The sequence below is a fragment of the Gasterosteus aculeatus genome, chromosome 14, assembly GCF_964276395.1.
Source record: "Gasterosteus aculeatus chromosome 14, fGasAcu3.hap1.1, whole genome shotgun sequence".
Classification (NCBI taxonomy): Eukaryota; Metazoa; Chordata; class Actinopteri; order Perciformes; family Gasterosteidae; genus Gasterosteus; species Gasterosteus aculeatus.
Window position 1 is genome coordinate 5511370 of NC_135702.1, and position 19278 is coordinate 5530647.

The following is a 19278-nucleotide window of genomic DNA, read 5'->3' on the forward strand; positions in this document are numbered from 1 at the left end:
GTACACTGGACCTCATCATGTAGAAGATAAGTAGCAGGTCGGCAGACGTACTGATTTAAATGAACAAAATGCCGGATTCTAATCGGTATCGGAGGTAATACTCACTCCCGCCATGGAGAAAACAAAAGAGTATTCACCTAATTAGGATTATAATTTGGCGAGAACTTGAACCTTCTCGGCGCTTTGACTCCTGTTGCTAACTGTATTGTGCAGCCCCAGTAATTAACAGGCTGGTAAACCTCCCCAATGACTCCAACTATCCAATCATGGGGTTTTAAGCAAGTACAGTAAGATATAATCATGAAGATCTTGATTTACGATTGATTTTCAACCCATTAGTGTTGTTGTTAATGCCTCGTGTTGTGTGTGCTTGAACAGAATCTCATCGATAATTCCTTTGCCCGGGCAAATCGTGCATTACTCATCGGGTAAATCTTTATCTGCTTTCTTGCTGATAATAAGTTAAGAAGATTGACTCTAAGTTCAATGTGAGAATGGTAATGATCTTCTCTGCAAACATTTCCCAAAATGATTATAGTGAGTAATAGTAATATTAAGTATAGAAGGCTCGATGAATAGTCGCACATTCCTGGCCACATGTGAATATTAAAAACTTCACACTGATATTATCAACAAAAAACACGGATCTCTGTGCACAGGCTAATAAGTACAGTGCTAAATTATACAACTTCTTACTTCTCTTCCCAGGTGTAACCTTTGCGTCACTCGGTGCAAACAACATTTTTGACCGAGTGAGTGAAACTGGACGGGTGACGACACAAAAGAATGGATCCTGTGCAGAAAGGGGGTATAATCCTAAATGCAGTTTATATGCAAGTATATCAGTCCCATTGCTTGCAACGGTCCAGGTAAAAATGATGTTTGTCTGAGCGAACATTGTGCACTGAGCGTGGGTCCAAAGACTTTAGTTTAGTGTCAAACCGCAAAACAACGAGCTGAAACATTGAGAGGAAATGCAGAATCAGCTCATTGTTCTCTGTAGTTTCATTCACTACAAGTGACCCATGGTTTTCACATGGTTTTCAGAAGGTTATTTGATGCGTTGTTGTAAAAATATCGATCAATAATGCTTTAAAGCCATTTATTTTCCATAGAAAATAATACACCCACACTTTATTCACACACACCACTAAAGAAATACAATAAATATTTTCACTGTTATCAATTACTTTTTTGGCCAAACGTCACGAAACCACAACCTTTTGTTCTGGAGCATGTTTGAGAATCGCCGGACCAGATGGTGCCCACTGCTCTCATATCACCTGCTATGACACTTCAAGCAACATTTACACCACTGATAACACCCTCTCATTATATCCCCATCACGGCGCATTAAGGGCTTCGCCGCAGCACAATGGTGCCCACGTCTTGCCAGGTACGGGCCGGCACAGCGGAGCACACACCCAAACACACTCAGATACTGTCACCAACGCACCACCCTGCCTTTATTCAGCTCTTTTCGTTCCTCCCCTTGATACGTCTTTTGTCCCGATACCTGATAGGAACCCCTGCAGCGCCTGTTTGGCCAAGGCAGAGGCCCGTACACCGGTTCAGCCCTGCTTCTCACTGCGGCAACCGATCTTGGTGCATGTCGACTTCACCCCCCCCGCCCCCCAACCCCACTCACCCCCACCCCTCCTCGGCTCTGCCTATCCCCAGCCGTAACCCTTTCAGGTTTTAAGGCTTGGCCCGGTGAGCGCGGCGTCACTCCCCTCCCCTGAGCACAGGTGGACTCGTAGGGAGCGCTGCCAAATACTTTTGGTTTAGAGGGAGGGAGGGGAGGGAGGGAGGGAGGGAGGGGTGTTGGCTCAGGTCGGTGGGCGTAGCGTTTTTTTTTTCTGTTTTGTTGTGTCCCTTAGATAACCGTTTGAACGGTACCTTTTCACTCACAGACACACCTTCAGAGCAAATTTGAGCGTCTGACTCGGCCGCTCTCACTTTCACAAGTCTGCCGCTGGTGAGACGGAGTTTCCTCACTGAGTGCGCTAAAGAGGAACTGAAATAAAAACTTCTCTTCTCAAAAGGTCGGTAACACCCTACTGTCTTTTACACCCTCTTCTTTCCTTTCACTCATTGTGCTACCATTTTAGCGAGTTATAATGAGAGCTTTATGATTTCTGTGTGTTGTGGCAAAATCTCAAAGCATGCAAAGCCGTCGGCGACCCACTGAGACTCAGTGGGTGAACCTTTGTAGAACCTTTGTAGAACCTTTGGGGGGACCTGCGCGGAATTGGTTTCATTTCGAGTTGCAAGTCGCTCCACATCTCAAACTTTTTTTTAATCGTGGAGGAGGGATGTCCAGAAAGAAGCGTGGCGACAGATGTGCTCATCTTCATCATGGCAGCAGACACTGAGGAGGAAGAATGACGAAGCTGGAACAGATTGAAAGACTGATACCGTTTTATTACAGCAGCAGTTTGTGTAACTACTCGATGAATGAATGATTGGGCACGATGACGTTTCTCAGAATTCTTCCCCCCCCGTCAACGAAAGGCGTCCGAGTGGTTCTGAATCAACGTGTAGCCGTGTCAGATCTCTTAATTGATTCACATGGCGTAGAGATAACGGGTCGGGGGGGTCTTGAAATTGACCTTCATTCTCAGACGAAAGATTCTGATTCACGTGTGGGGGCAGAGGTGTGACATTCAACATGAATTCGCTCTTCCTTTCTGTGATCCCATGAAACAGCACAACTGCAGAGTAACTACAGAGTTCACTCTTAAAAGTGGATGACGATATATGACCGTTAAATGTTTGGACCCACTCAATGCGAAAGCGCGTCCACACTTTTGACTGGTACCGTGTGTGAAATATAACAAGCTTCAAACAGAGGCAGAACCTACAGGGCTCTCGTCCTGTCACAGCAACGGTTAGATGAGGTCACACCCCCCCCCCCCCACCCCCTCCCAGATTATCTCAACAGAATCTGATCGGAGCAGGTCTTTTGTCCCATTGGCATGTTTACCTCAGGCACATTTCATTCATGTTTGCACAATCTCCCCCCCGTAGTAGGCTGCGAGCGACGATCCGGTATTGAACTGAACTTGAACTGGGACCAAAGTGCATCCCGTGGGGTAAAAGTGCACGACGGAGAGAATCAAAGGGTCGCGGATGAACGTGACACCTGAACGAGGTACGCAGCGGGTGTTCATTACGAGACCGGCGTGAGCGAACGAGTCCACACGCCTCCTTCCCACGCGTTCTCAAAGCCCCGTTTGGACGGCTGAAGTTCAGGTTGATACACACTTGTGAGTTTGCATGTACACAATGGCCAAAGTAACCGTGCATGCGTGCGTGCGTGTCCGCCCTCCTCCGTATAGTACTGAGGTCCAGGTTTTGTTGTGTGTGTGTGTGTGTGTGTGTGGAGTTGGGCCGGGTGAGTAAGCCGCCCCTCACAGATGAATAGAGGATGGGAGGAGGCTTGAAGAGGCTGCCGTGGGTGGGAGGCCCGGGCCCTTGCCAAAAACGCTCCTTCAGTGGGATTTGTGTACTTTCGCGTTCCTCACGAAACACTGCAAACGACAAAGCGAGCCGGGGAGGCAGGCACTCGCACTCCCAGAGGTCGGCTCGATCGCACCCTCTCTGCTTTTCATGCTTTATTCTTTATTTTTCGTTAACAATTTCTCCATTTGCACCATCCGGCTCCCTCTGTTCCTGCTGCTGCTGCTGCCTTTCATCATGTTTCAGCGTTTTTCTTTCACAAAGTGACTCTGTGTTGACATACCTTGTCCCATCTTGTCCCAGACTCAGGAGGAACTAAAATTGCGTTCATTCAAATACCCTCAAGAATGAGTTATTTGTGTCAGTATACACGTATGAAGTGAATTTTTTTATTTCAAATGAATTGCATTACACACTAGCTGCTGACACTCGTTTAATATGAATTCCTTCTAATACCCTTATAGTAGCATTAGCTTTACTCAATCACAGCAGGAATAATATCAATTCTTTTCCCCACATTTGTACATCTGAAATGTCAGTCGCGACCCCAATCAGTGTTGCGCTTGTGCAACGAAGCATTTCAAGCACATATTGTGGGTGTTTCCTGAATGTTACCTAGATAATAGAAAATAGGCCTCCGTAACCACTGGAAACCCAACCGGCCTCCGCCGAGTGACAAGTGCAAAGAGACACCATTCTCAGCACAGAGATCTCTAAATTAACTTTGTAGAACAAGTCTGCGGGAAAGAGTTGAATGTCATTCAGCAGCAGGGTGTTGGATGAAAAAAAAAAAAAGAAGAAGAAGAAGAAGAAGAGAGCATGATTTCATAATGTCTAAAAGAAAGATCTGGGTTGAATAAGTGGGTCCACCCACCTGTGTGTGTGAGAGGCAGCGAGAGAGAAAGCGGGGCTGGATGGTGGTTTCAGAGACATGAGTGTGTGGGTTCGGCTAGCTGGCCTGCTTATGCCACCTAATCATTGGGAGAGAACGGAGAGCAGCAGGCCTTGATCCACCCACCTACCCCAGACAAGCAGCAGTTAGCCTGCCGCGCGTATGTGGTGGTATGGAGCTCAGGGCTGTACACGAGGGTGGAGGGTGGTGGTGGGGGCGGGGGGGCAGAGATCAAATGTGACAGACTAGGGAACAGACATTGAGTACAATTATGTCTCATTCTGTGCTGGGAGAGGAGGGTGGTATTGGTGGGGGGTTGAGGGGGCGTCAATCTGGAAGCCTGCATGTGAGAGTGTGAGTGACACCGGGTTTCAAGTACAAAGCTGCAGACGGCTCATTTTCAACCCAAATACGCGCGCCGCTTACCGGATTCACTGGTGAAACTCACACGTGCGCCAGTCGAACGTTCGATTCGTGCCTCGGTCTCCTTTGTCTTTGGATTCTCGGCGGCCTCAATGACACGAATCACGTTACTGCGGTTTCCCCTTTTGTCATGTGGGTCGGACGCAGGCTCGTTTACCTGTGTGAGACCTGAGTGGGCGGGACGAGATTGGGTGCAAAAATAGCTGACCTGCGCATTACTCTGGTGTGTTTGTGAGCGCGCATGTGGTTGAATGTGGTCCACCACGTTGTGTGCGTGTGTGTGTGCGTGTCCGTGTGTGTGTCTGTGTGCCATGACAGGCATCTGTCTCCCTTGCCCTGCAGCCTGACTGGTTTTAATTAGGAGGTGCCAGAGTGCCCGGGGGCTCTCCTGCTGACACACACACACACACACACACACACACACACTAACCTGAGGGCAGACAGAGGCTGTCCCACCAAAGCTGGCCTCCTTCTCGTTATCCACACAAGGAGTTGTCCTCATTCACCCCGCGACTCTCAACATGCGCACACACACAAACATTCACACCATGCAAATCAAACAAACGCAACACAAGACTGGTATTCAGAAGTGTTGATGTGGAAGCGGTGGCTCGGAGGTTTGACCGCTCTCGCATTTTGTTTGCAGCTTCGGATTGGAAGTAAATCTCTGTGTATTCAACGCGAAGAATGAAACGTATTTGTCAACATTCAAGCTGCATCCTCACCCGCAGCCGCTGAGTTCATTAAGGCCACCAGCGAAACACTGTAACTCCATGCAGCTTGTGTACTTAACCTCCCTTCTGGCAAAGCTCCTCATGCCGATTAGGGCGTTTGAAAAGAAGACAGAACCGGAGAAAGTTAACCCACAAACGGACCGGTCAGCAGAATGAAAATGCCCTCGCCTCACTCACCCGAATGGCATGCTCCGAGGTGAGTTGTAATGACCTGACAGACAGGTGTGTGTCTCTGTGATTCAACACACGCCTGCCTCCCTTTGTTGCGTGTGTGTGTGTGTGTGTGTGTGTGTGTGTGTGTGTGTGTGTGTGTGTGTGTGTGTGTGTGTGTCTCTCCGTCCTTGGACTGAAGACGGGGGGTGTAGCCCTCGGAGGCTGGTGCGATGCTCTATCTCTGGACTGTCGGGGGGAGATGATTGACTCCCTTTCCTGCGTCTCTCCCACGCCGGGGCCACACCTGGGCCCCCGACGCACCGGGGCGAAGGTGCCCAACAACTACAACTATATGCAGAGTTTGCCGGATTTCTCACGTTGCGGTGCAGCTAAAGCTGCCGAGACAAGCCGAGCTCTTAGTTTTCTGTAGAGAAGTCTTGCCGCTGCTGATATTCTCCAGCAAAGTCACCATGATATCAACTCTATGAAAAGATGCTTCACACCCCCCACCCCCCCTCCACCCCCCTGCGAAGTGCCAATCTGGTGCCCTGATACATGCGTCGTGCTGGGCGCAGCGGGAGGCAGTAAACAGGTATGTGGAGACGCCAGACAGACAGACAGACAAAACACAGACTCGCTCAGCCCCCCCCCAACACACACACACACAAACACACACTTGAGCCCTTTCTTGTTTAGCAAAAAGACTCGCCACATACGACATCAATTTCAAACACCGAGGCGCCAGGTTCATATTTCTTGTTCTTTTTACAATAATGGAGTTGATTTCATGGCCGTACTGTATCTGTGCCGCGCCGTGAACAAAGCAGTGCACACAGGTGCCACTTACCGCGCGCTGCTATGACGGCACCGCCGGGCTTTTTAGGGTAGATAGCCGATCTTATAGGATGGCGAATGTTGTTTTTCCGGCCGTCTGGCTGGCCTGCTAGCAGTTAGTGGCTAACCCTGTTTATATATACTGGATGCCAACGTGAGCTGGCCTTAACTCTCCCCCTGTACAAAACAGTGTAAACCACAAGGGCTGCGGTCTGCTTTAGTGCAGGTTTTCACCGAAGGGAAGTGGGCATAGCTGTCTGATGTACACTATCGTGTCTACTTGTTTGTGGAGGTTAACTCGACACAATCGAGTAGACACTTGGGATTCGTATTTTGGTGGATCTGAGGGTCAAGTAGCCGCTGAGGTAACAAGGAGAGGAGGCTAGGATTCTTCCTTAATTGCATGTTGGATAATCAAATTTAGCCCTCGTCACTGTTTGTCTGCCTGAACAGAACGTGGTCCTTTTCACGGGTAAAATAAACGCGAGCAGATGAAGCCGACAAAGGTTTTTCTAAAAGGCTCCGTGACTCCATAGACCTCCATGTGAAACTTTACAGCTAAAATAACCATGCCTAACAATTTGTCCCTACGGGGGAGGAGGGGGTCATTTTTATTTAACTTGGTGTAAACATTATTTAAGTTTTCACTCACTGGCGTTGAAGTGGGCGTAAAATGTTTGAGTGACAGGTGGTCGTCGTCACTAACAGCCTGCCTGCTGTAAGCAAACTTAATTGAAAAATAATCATTCAGTGATACAAAGGGGCGGGTTTAACGATGTAATACAGGAGAGCCAAATGGCTTATTCAGCTCCTGTAAAAGTGCAATGTCATCGCATTCCTTGACGTTTGATATTTAGCCAATCACCTGCTTAACAGGCTCCCTCGTCCTGTCACTCAAGCCTCTACTTAATGGCTTATTTCTGCAACGTTCTGCATAAACGTTCTCCTCCTCCATGTAGGGTGGGGGGGTACTTTGGCTTTGGCTACTTTCCGACTCAAAACAGGAACGTGACGTTGGCCTTCTGCTCTTTCAAAGCAGGTTTTGAAACCGTGGTTATGAAAATAAAAACGACGCTAGTCAGCAGACAGCTCGGGGTGTGTTCCAGTGTTTGCGTTTGTGCCTCAGATTGTCTGGCTTTTTAAGTGACAATTCACCCTAAAATGAACTCCGTGGACCGAGTCAGACAGTTTTATACGGCTCCGACTGCCGGGTGTCGCACGCCGAAGGGTGTTAACGTGAGTTCAGTTATTAGTGTGTTGTGACTGAGTGTGTTTCTGGGGGCTGAACAGACCCAGCGTGCACCTCTTTGTCTTCGGCCCGTTCACAGTCCGGCCACATGCACCAAGGTCTCAAAGAGCCTGTTATATGTTGGAGTTGGACATTTGCATCACATATGCAACCGTGTTTTATGAGGAAACAGAGAGGAGCAAGACTCCATTTTAAACAGGTGTAAAACTGAAACTCGCTGGCTTTAAGCTGCAGCTGCCTGACTGAGTGAGCGACTACTTTTAGTCTTTTACGTCTCTTCATCTCAGTTTGAGATTAACCAAAAGAGGTGCAGAAAATAGTATCCCAACTTCTCTCTCTTTCTCCTTTCCTTTTTTTTTTTTTACCCTCATCCTCAGTTTTCCCCAAACAACCCCTTAGAGTTTCTTTGCCCCGGTCCCTTTTATACCAAAAAAAAAAAAAAAATCCACTCTAACACAACTAAAAATTCATTTTGTCTGACCTAAATCAGAGGGTGTCTGCGCCACGGGCTTATTACACAGTGCGCTTAAACTTGTGTTGTGGAGGAGGATGGGGTATTATTATCTTCCAGCTACCCACCCTGCTATAAAAACTAGTGGTGCGACATCTCCTCAGCGCCGTGCTGCTGCTGCTGCCCTCCCTCCCTTCCTCTCACTCTCTCGCTCGTCCTATATGAGCCACACACAACAGTGAGCCTGACTCTTAACTCCACACTAGCCACCGCGCTCCACAGACGGACCCGGGAAATCACGCTTTCTGCTCTCCCTCGGCTCCTCTCCATTGGATATTCCTCTTCAGGTGTTTTATTTTTTATTTTTTTTTATGTGTTTTTGTGAATGGGCATCCGTGGCCGGTGTGGGGAGCCGGTGAATGGAGTGACCGGCCGGGCCAGGCTGATTGACAGGCAAGAGAGGCAGCTGTGATCAGGTTTTTTTTTTCTTTTCTTTTTTTCAATTTGAAAGGGCGATGCTGAGAGGTCAAGCGAGGAGCAACAGAGCCTCTTAGTAGTCTGGAAATACAAAGCCACGTGACGGGAATCACGAGAAGCTGCAGGCAAGGTAGGAGATGGGCGCTGAAAGCTGTGGAATGCTGGCAAACGTATCGAGACATGAAGGAATTTATGTGCAAGTCAGAGTTTTGGAGTATGCACATGGGTGTGTGTGTGTGGGTGTGTGTGTGTGTGTGTGTGTGTGTGTGTGTGTGTGTGTGTGTGTGTGTGCGTAAATGTCCACAATAATTTGACACATTTTTTTCAGAGTCTGCATGTGAGCGATCAAGCTCGCACTTGTCCATCATGTTACAGTGAGCACACGTGTAACAAGTAGCGTCCCTGCTTACAGGGTGTTGTAGCTGCAGATCGTAAAGGCCTGACGAGGTGCAAACACGTTAATAAAGTCGCTTAATGACTCGTGTGATCATTCAGGCTGTATTGTAAATATTCTGGAAATAACAAGAGCATTTATAGCATCACAGCACGTCTTGGAAATGTCAAACGTAGCAGTTTAAGTGAGCTTAAGTATGTGTTTGGTCTCCAACAGTAATTACACATTGCACTTTTAGATATTCCATATCTACGCGAGGTTCTCCTTCAAACCCAAAACAAATACTCAGGTAATTCGCAAAGATAGCGGGATGTTTGCGAGTGTGGACAAAATAAAAGCATGTTATGTATTTGAGGCTGAGCTGTAAATGACTGTTTACAACAGACTGGTTGTTAGCCGGCTCACAGACCTCTTACCTCATGGAGTTTTTTTTAAGACTAGTATCCCAATTAGGATTGTTAACTATGTTCTGAGATTTATTTGTATTAGTCAACAAATGCTCTACTGCAATTACTCACACAGCAATTGTTAAAAAAGGATACAATTTAGTGTTTCATTTATTCGTTTTTCATTGAGTGGGATATTGTCATATATATCAGGTCACTTTAAAAGACGGCCTTAAGTTAGACACCTGCTCAGCAGGCTCACTCACTGTTCATTACAAATCACTTTCACTTTAAAAATAGATTTAACAATTCATGGTAAATTACATCACATTTTGAATGTAGGAACAATGCTAATGAAAAACAAGGCTTGATTTTAAAAAAAAGCAGTAATATCCCTGATTTATGATATATATATTTGTTTTTTTATTGTTATATTCTCAAAGACAACATAACTTTGGGGGTCTTCATTCAAACCAAACAGAATCGTAGCGAAACATTACGTTATGTAGAAGAAAATAAAATATGTGCTTTAGATAACAAGTCTAGAATCAACATTCTTAAGCACCGATATTCAGCAGCGAATCATAAACTTCCATTTACTTTGGGGGGTGAGAGACACAATGGTCTGTAGCTGAGGGCCCCTGAGAGAGAGAAGACATTCAGTGCAAACAGAAGAGATTTGTGTTTTCTTCAAACATTTCACTTCGTCACACTGATAATATATGCAGCTTTAGTACGATTTAAAGGCATGAAATCTTTTTTTGCTGAAATAATAGCACTCAGTAATTAAATCTAAGAATTTATTGGTACACCAGTTGAAACGCATAAACCACAATCTCTCAGTTAAAGGGAGGTGTTGAACTCGCAATTATCAAAATGTCTTTACTTCACTTCCAACATCATATTTTACAGCACTGTTGTGTGGAAGAAATATGCGCTAAACTGTGTAAACTTTCCACAAATAACTTTCAAGCAATCCGCAACTTGTCCAGCTAAAAGCTCAAATTTGGCCCTGGCATTTTTATAATTATTGCAAAAAAACAACCTAGTTTGTGGAACAGGAGTCATACGCTGTTCACCTGCTCAAGTTGACATCAATTAAGAGTGAAAGTTCCCCGATGCCGCCTATAGGCACCAGGCCATCGTCATTTAAAACCCCAACCAAGGAGCTGTCTGCTGGAGAAACAGGTGCACGGTCGCACTGGTGATAATGGACTTGCTTACACAGCCGGTCAAATCAATGTCTCCTGCTAATAAGGTGTGGATTCTGTCCGTCAACACTGCAAGTTATTGTCCGTGCAATTGTCCATTGTGCAGCTGTTGTGTGCCGGGTGTTGTGCCTGCGGGACAGGTGGTGACAAGGGGGTGAACTTTGGCTGCCGGTGATTTAGCATCAGTGTGGTGTGGGTCAGGTGGCTGCATGGCTCTGACAGGGATAAACTTTGTAGCTTACAGGCCAAATGAGTGTCTGCCCGCCAACACGGCTCGAGATGGACATTAGCCTGCTGATTTGTGGCCTGAGCGGCCAAGGGCTTTGGACAAGTTAGCCGCTCCGCTCCTCCAGGCGTAATGATGATACAGCTGCAGGGGGGGGTGAAGCTTGGGGAGGAGGTGGGGGGGCAGGGGGGGGGGGGGGGGGGATTAGGAGGAGGTGGGATTTTCAGATCCCGGAAAGCAGATGAAGTTCTTGGGACAAAGACAACGCCGAATGGAGGTGACACATCGTTGGGGGTGGGAGTGCTGAGTTGAACGTGTTAGTGACTAAGTGAGGCATGAGAGGAGACGTGGCGGGCGGAAAACGAGAGAGAGAGAGGGAGAGACACGCAGAGAGACGGGCATGACGGTCCGTTAGAGGTCAGTTTAATAATTGAACTGGTCGCTGAGGTGTGAATAGTTATTACACATGGAACTGGAATTCCCGTGAAGTGATTTAATTCGCTGACGCGGGATGAACAGAAAAAAACCCGCTGCGGCTGATGATTGCAACAAAACACGATTCAGACTATTTATTTATTCAAAAACGTGTCACTGAATGACGGTCATTACGTTTTATCAGAGAGTAAAAAGGGAGGATGCCCTTCTTTGACTTTACTGGAAGACTAAGATGGATAAGGAGCCGCAGTAATTACCAGAACCCTTTCACAAGGCCATGAAACCTGGCTGCTCCATGAACAGGCCTGGGTGTGTGTGCGTGGGGGGGGGGGTTGAAAGGGTTAAGGCTGTTTGGCTGATGAAATGTCGCTCCAGGACCTCGCGGTGAGAAAGCCGTGTCCTCCTCCCCTCCCTGTCTATGTGGCACGTCCTCCTCAGATCCTCTCCACAATGTAATTATGGGAGGGGGGGGGCAAAAACAGTGGGAACGGAGGGGCGGGGGGGCAGGTGAGTGGTGCTCGCCGGGGCGCCAGGGCAAAACAAACAGCAGCAGCCGCACGTGCCTCATACTTACCAGGAGTGGGTGGGAGGGCAAACGCGTCGCGGCGGGTTGGCCGAGGCCTCCCGGTCGGACTCCCTTTCTCTCCCTCTTATCCGCTCCGCGTTGTTCCAAGCTCTGCGCCATTGTTTGCCTTGGCAGGCCGTGGCAGGGAGGGGCCCCTCGGCTGGTGTTTGTGCAACCTGTTAGGGGACTTTTCAGGGCCATCTGATCTCTCCCAGTTCCTCCGTCAGAGTGGTTCGAGGTGGCTCCACGTGCAGTAGGTCCGTGGTCCTACATCCTGCACCGCCACCCCCTCCATACACATTTTAATTATGACCACGCTGTATCAACGTAGCAACGGTTACCTAGCAACAAGATGGACAAGAATAAACCACATGTAAGATTGGTATGCAAGTTGTATACCTGTAGGTGTAGTTGTGTACAAGTATGCGATTCTCTGAAAATCTTTATTTTTCCCCTTTTTTCGGGGTGATCCACAAAAGAAAGTGTGTGTCTGTGTGTGTGTGTGTGTGTGCGCGCATTCAGCCATGGCCGTTTTAGAGCCAGTCAACAATGCAGCTGTGGCGAGTGAGCCACGCATCAAAGTATCCGTCTACACCGGCCTCCATGACCACCAAGTGTGGACGGCGTATTTTAAGCACTATTCATACATGTGGACGAAGCTTTACCGCCGTAGCTGCAGTGAATCAACAGGTAGGAACCCAGGAAGCTGCGGAATGACGTTTCTTAGAGAGAAGCGCAGCAGAAAGAACATCGTGGCTCTTAGTCACAGAGCCGTAAATCAAACGAGAGTGGGGAGGGTTTAGTGCACAAGTGAGCATTCTGACAGGATACAGTTCATCTATCTAGAGTGCAATCTGACCTCCTTTGTCGTTTCGTTTCATTTCTCACCACATCCCAATCGCGCCAGAAGTTGTTCACATGAAGGCATCGCCTTGCTTCGTGCTCGGGTATAGAGAGAAAGACGGATAGAGAGAGGGATGGAAATCACACGCTTTATTGTTTGTTTTAGGAACTGCAGCGTCAAACAGAAGTCAAGTCAAGTCATTTTATTTTGTATAGCCCAGAATCGCAAATTACAAATTTGCCTCAGAGGGCTTTACAGTCTGTACACATACGACATCCTCTGCCCCGAAACCCACCATCGGCACAGGAAAAACTCCCCAAAAAATGAAAAAACCCTTACAAGAGGGAAAAAAAGGGAAGAAACCTTAGGGAGAACGTCAGAGGAGGGATCCCACTCCCGGGATGGACAGACTACAATGGATGCCATGTGTACAGAATGAACAATGTATAATACATGCAATTCCTATGACAGAAATGATTCAAGTAATTGTGAGTAGTAAGCCAGGCGCACAGCAGGACCACTGCAGAGGCAACCACCATCAGATAGAACCACCATCCACAGAATCCTGTGGGGAGGGAGAGCACAGAGATTTTAGGAGAGGGTAATGTCGGTTTATGAGTAAAGTAATATTATTAATATCTAAAATAATGATGATGATGATGATGATGATGATGGCAGCAGCAGGCGTCAGCATGGCCACGGTAGGTGTCAGGACCAGGGTCCCGAAGGAACCACGATCTATAGCGGCAGTAAACATATTAATGGGAGAACAGTGGACTTTTGTCTAATGTGCTGCCGGCATGATGGGTTTCCCGAACACACAAAGTGGAAAAAAACACGTTCCTACCAGAGATTGTGATGGCACATTCAAGAATAAATATTACAAGATGCGATGTTTGCTGAAAATGAGACATGCTTTATTTACCGCTTGTTTCCTTCGCTGCACAGATGGCACACAAACAAGCATGCCTACAGTATATTTTAATAAAGCGAGACTGTCACTCATTGTTAACAATATCAGCTTCCATCTATTCACATGACAACACTTTTTTTAAATCCTTCACCTAATGAATGGCAGCTGCTTGTCATTGTTGACTCCTAAAATCGATGTTTTTAGAACAATGAATCCTCATTTGCCTTAACGTCTTCCTCAAAGGAATGAAAAAATTAAAGGTGCTTGAGATGACGAAATGTTTCTGCTTCTGACGGGATTTTCAATGTGAAAATGACTGTGGCCAATCGTCACCTGGCAACAGGAAGTCAAAGAGGACTTTGTGAATCGCAGTATAAAATTCTCAAGGTATTTTTGGACAAAAAAATGAAACTGCACGACAACTCTTTTGTACTCAGGTTTTTGATCATTCAAACTGACTTTTATCCTGGTTACTTTGTGAAGCTTTATTTATTTAACTCCCTTCTACAGTGAGACAAACCTGAACAAATCAACAAATCAACACAACATGGACAAATATTTAAAAGATTGAGTTTATCAGCCTGTGGGTCTTTTTCTATAAATTTCCCTGGTCTTCTCTCCTAGACCACAGCCGAGAGCAGAATGGTTCACCACAGAGAGGAGGATCTCATCGGGATCCCCTTCCCAAATCACAGCAGCGACGTCCTCTGCAGCCTCAACGAGCAGCGCCGCGACGGGCTGCTGTGCGACGTCGTCCTCATCGTCCGCGACCACGAGTACCGAACCCACCGCTCCGTCCTGGCCGCCTGCAGCCAGTACTTCAAGAAGCTCTTCACGGTGGCCACGGCCGACGGCGGGGATCATCACACCGCGGTGGCCGTGTACGAGATCGACTTCGTGGCCCCGGAGCCCCTCACCGCCATCCTGGAGTTCGCCTACACGTCGACTCTGACCGTGACGGCGTCTAACGTCAAAGAGATCCTGAAGGCCGCCCAGATGCTGGAGATCCCCTGCATCATCAACGTTTGCCTGGAGATCATGGACAGCGGGGGTGGCGGAGGGGGGAGACCGGAGGACGGAGAGGACGGGGAGGACGCGGAGGAAGACGAGGAGGAGGAGGAGGAAGAAGAAGAGGAGGACGAAGAGGAGGACGAGGGGTCGAGGAAGGACGAGCGGGAGGACGAGCAGGAGGACGACGTCAGCGAGAGGTCGCGGCGGTCGTCGGAGAGCCGGGGGGAGAGGAGGCCCCCGGGGACGGAGGAGTCGCCGCCCCCCAGCACCTCCATGTACCACCAGCAGCACAGAGGGTCGTCCCAGTGGTCTCCAGACACGCTGAGAGGGAAACAGGTATAGTTGACTGGATCTTTCGGGTTACTTATGGTGCATTGTGGCGATCAAAAGTCCAAAAGGCTCACGGTGGCGTCTTGTGTTGCAGGAGAGTTTGGAGAGCCGGGCTTTGAAGGACTTCTCCATCGAGTCTCTCCTCCAGGACGGTCTTTACCCCCGCGTGTCGACGCTGGACAGGAGGGCCGACCTCTCTCCTCTCCTGCCGGGCTTCTACCCCTCCGTGTGGGCCGCCGAGTTCCCGACGTTCCCCAAGCAGTTCCTCAATCCCGGCCACCACCAGCATCCCCACACGGGGGCCCCGCACCAGGCCGGGTTCCACCACGCCTTCCCCGCCTCGGCCCCACTGGACGCCTCGAGGCCCCTCGATCTGGCCGCGAAAAGGGGGCTCATAAAGGAGGAGGCGAAAGACGAAATACCGCTGAGCCTGCTCAACGGCGACTTCCTGAAGGAGTTCGTCAGCTCGGGCCTGGGCGGCGCCATGAACACGGGGTCAGGGCCCTCGGAGGGTCACGCTCTGGGTCCCATAAAGGACGAGGCCGACTTCCGGTCGTACCTGAGCTTCTTGAGCTCCGCGTCCCACCTGGGGGCGCTGTTCCCTCCCTGGCAGCTGGAGGAGGAGAGGAAGATGAAGCCCAAGGCGTCGCAGCAGTGTCCCATCTGCAACAAGGTGATCCAGGGAGCCGGGAAACTGCCGCGACACATGAGGACGCACACGGGCGAGAAGCCGTACATGTGCACCATCTGTGAAGTTCGGTTCACCAGGTATGTGGAGCAGCACCTCTCTGTTCAGATCCTCGTCATCATTTTGCTTTACGTGTTCCATATTAAAAGGCCATGGGGAGATCATCTCGAGATCTCTTCCTGTGCGTTCAAAGCAGCGGGTTATGTAAAACTGCAGGGTAAACGGAAAAGTACCCCCGTTTGACCTTAGACTGAGGTTAATGTGTTTTCGCCTGAACATCAAAGAGCTCAGAGTGGAAAACCCCCTCCGTTGGTTCCTTTGCATTAGTGCAAAAGACAAAATCTAAAAAAGGCCAAAGAAAAGCAGTGTAGTCAACGTGTAAACCTTTCGTCCTACAACAAAAAACACCTGGTTTTGTTCTTCCTTCTCAGACAAGACAAACTCAAGATCCACATGAGGAAGCACACCGGCGAGCGGCCCTACATCTGCCTCCACTGCAACTCCAAGTTCGTCCACAACTACGACCTCAAGAACCACCTGCGCATCCACACGGGCGTCCGCCCGTACCAGTGCGAGCACTGCTACAAGAGCTTCACGCGGTCCGACCACCTGCACCGACACATCAAGAGGCAGAGCTGCCGCATCTCCCGCCCCCGCAGGGGGAGGAAGCCGGCGGCGTGGCGGTCCGCAGGCGCCGGCAACTTCCTCTGCCCGCCTGCCGTCGCCGCCGGCAACCGGTTCGAGGAGAACGGGTTGAGCCCGGCGTACCAGGGGGTCAAGGGTCACGGACTCGGGGAGATGCTGGGCAACAGGGGCCTGGGTTTGAAGGGCGGGGAGCGGCGGGAGGAGCGCAAGCGCCTGGCGGAGGAGGGGAAGGCGGCAGCAGGGAGGCAGAGGGGAGTGTTCGCCTTCTCCCTGGCGGGAGAAGAAGTGCTCGGCCACTCTCCGTTTTACGCTGCGACCTCTGACCCCTGGACCATGAGGCTGGAGCGCGCTCCGCCCATCCCCGAGCCGGCCAAATGAACCGCGGCCTGTGGCAGAGAGAAAAATACAAAAAGAGGAGAACCGCTGTCCGTTCTGCTCCGGGACGCTGAAGCACCTTTTTAAGAAGCGAGATCGATGAACCTTTTGAAGCCTGCTGAGTCACAGCAGTAAAACAGACTCGTTGTTTTTATTTGTGATGGTCAACGCGGTCTAATTAAATCAGTTAAAAGATGTCAAGTTAGATAATTGTTTACAGATATTTTGATAGCATTTAACAGGAGGCGAACAGTTTGAGACGGCTATTGAGGAACACATATCGGAATGCTGTCATATCATATAAATATATATTTGCTTTATTTATCTACGATGTTTCCAGCCAACTCAATTCTACAATGTCCTCTGAAGCAAGACGGGATGAGGCTTTTATACTGGAAAGTATTCATATGCAGTAAAATATAAGAATCAGAGCAGGACAAAGTGCAATTCTTAGCGTGCTGTATGATGAATGTGAAATAAAAGATTACATGTAAAAAGAAAATAGTCAAACATGCGTCGTTTGAAGAAGGTCGATTGCCGTCCAATTTAAAGGGGAAGTGAGGTTAACACAAACAAATATAATACAATTTAAATAAATATATATAAGCTTTCATCTAAACAAATTACAGCAAGTTTTATTTGAATAGTTGTGTTTTAAAACCAAAAAACATTAAAATGTTTTATTTGAGTCTGGCACATGCCCTGCGGGTTGTTCGACCCTGACATTGTTATTTAATGATATTCCAAAATAAAGGGAACCCACTTGAAGTGTAATAAATCAGGACATTTGATAATGTGTAATTAGCCTTTCACTGCCTTGTTCTGATTTTAGCTCCTCGCCTGCACTACTGTACATAGACACAACCCCTTTGGCCATGGTGTTGTTAATTACGGTTGCGTTGCTGATGTAAAAAAATATTTGTATATATATATTGATCCTCAAAGGCATCCATCCAAAGATGTGTACTTTGATATTTCACAGACTTGAATACGACTTTGTTATAATGTTTATGAATACGTGTCTTCGGAGGATGTACATTTCTGACTAATCAAATGTCGCTTTAGCTGAACAGTATGCTCGTGTTTTCTCTGCTGGGTTAAGCCCTGTTGATTTTCATGTAACGTTCATCTCTGATTTGTGTATAAAGAAGTAAAGAATGATTTGAATTGAAATGGGAAAGTATTTTCTTGCTATTTATGCATATTTAAATGAATGAGCCGTGGCTATATTTTGCAAATCTGTTTTATAAAGACACTAAATGTTGAACTTTGCTCTTCTTTCTGAGTGCTTTTTCCTAAAATGACCAAATCTTCTGCGTGGGAATATATTGTTCGGTCTTTTTGAGGACCACTTTGAGATGTCATTTTTTAGATCTTTGAGGCCTTGCTTGGGGGGGATCCTGGTTTTAAAGTTTGGGGTATTTAGTTGTAATCCTTGATAAAGAGCAAGATAATCCATTCTCAGTCAGGATCATGACAAGCGGATAAAATATAGATGGATTATCTAAATAATACAAATACAGTAGTTTACAGCAATTCCATTACTAAATAAAATAACAGCAACAAATATTGTCCTTGATCTAATTGGTGACCAAATTGTTTTATTATATCAAATTGGGTCAAATTGAACCCAGTGTTTGTTTGTTTCTATACAACTATTCTATACAACTACTATGAAAAATAATTTCAATTAACTGGAACATGTTAATGGCTCACATTAACCTGAGAGACATTGGTACATTTTCATTCATTCAATGTTTAATTTGAGGACACTAATGCAGCATTCACACCTCTGGATGGGTCTTTAAAATATGCACAATGCAACAAGACAATACGAACCAAACAGCGGAGCGCCCAAACGATGGTACAATTAATAAACATAAAACCTTTTCCTACATCAACCGCTGACCACATGAATGATCTCAGTCATGAGCCCCTCTGATTTGTGGGTGAGGAGTTCCACATAATGAAGATTTACAATCACTGGCCTCTTAGCATCACCTCCCTGCCAGAAACCCTCAGAGGCTTAGCTGGTTATTTAGGCCTTTATGGACTTACAGTATATTAGCTAACGTCTTAATGTTATTGGATTGCTATCTTAAAGGTTAACTGCGTTATTATATACCATTTTAAGAGGTGAGACTGTAGGAGAATGCATGTGAACAAGAAGTTACACAAGAAAGTTGTAAAAGTAAAGTTTGTACAGCACCTGCCACTCTGCTGTGTTAGTTCACACCCACACACAGGGAGCAGGGAAGGAGTTTGCTCCTCGGCTGCAGGGTAAGCAGGTAGGTATATTATTATTTGTTTACTGTAGTGTTGAGGTTGCACAGCTGACATCTCTGCTGAGGTCAACACTGTATTTGTGCCACAAAGATTATGTATGAAATGATAACACAAGGAGAGCGTGAGGTCCGGACGAATGGACGAGTGATCAAATAAAATATGTCTGACCATCAAATCCAATCAATGCGCAGTGAGTCAAAAGCAATGAATTACTGCTAAAAGTTGAGCAGTGGAAGCATTGAAGCCTATTTTAATATTATGAACATTTACAGCAACAATTATCTTTAAGATTTG

General features: G+C 47.4%; 1 protein-coding gene across 3 annotated transcripts; it reads left to right on the forward strand.

Moving 5' to 3' along the window:
- Nucleotides 1-1847: 1847 nt before the first annotated feature.
- zbtb7c (zinc finger and BTB domain containing 7C) lies at nt 1848-17965 on the forward strand. 3 transcript variants are annotated; one of them, XM_078088115.1, is made up of 6 exons: nt 1848-2045; nt 5424-8545; nt 8710-8805; nt 14274-14996; nt 15085-15758; nt 16110-17965. In XM_078088115.1, the coding sequence occupies exons 4-6, from the start codon at nt 14292-14294 to the stop codon at nt 16699-16701; spliced, it is 1971 nt and encodes a 656-aa protein (XP_077944241.1). In that variant the 5' UTR covers nt 1848-2045; nt 5424-8545; nt 8710-8805; nt 14274-14291; the 3' UTR covers nt 16702-17965. The 3 variants fall into 3 exon arrangements, with proteins under 3 accessions (XP_077944241.1, XP_077944240.1, XP_040054150.2); XM_078088114.1 differs by lacking the exon at nt 5424-8545; XM_040198216.2 differs by lacking the exons at nt 5424-8545; nt 8710-8805.
- The last annotated feature ends 1313 nt before the right edge of the window (nt 17966-19278 follow it).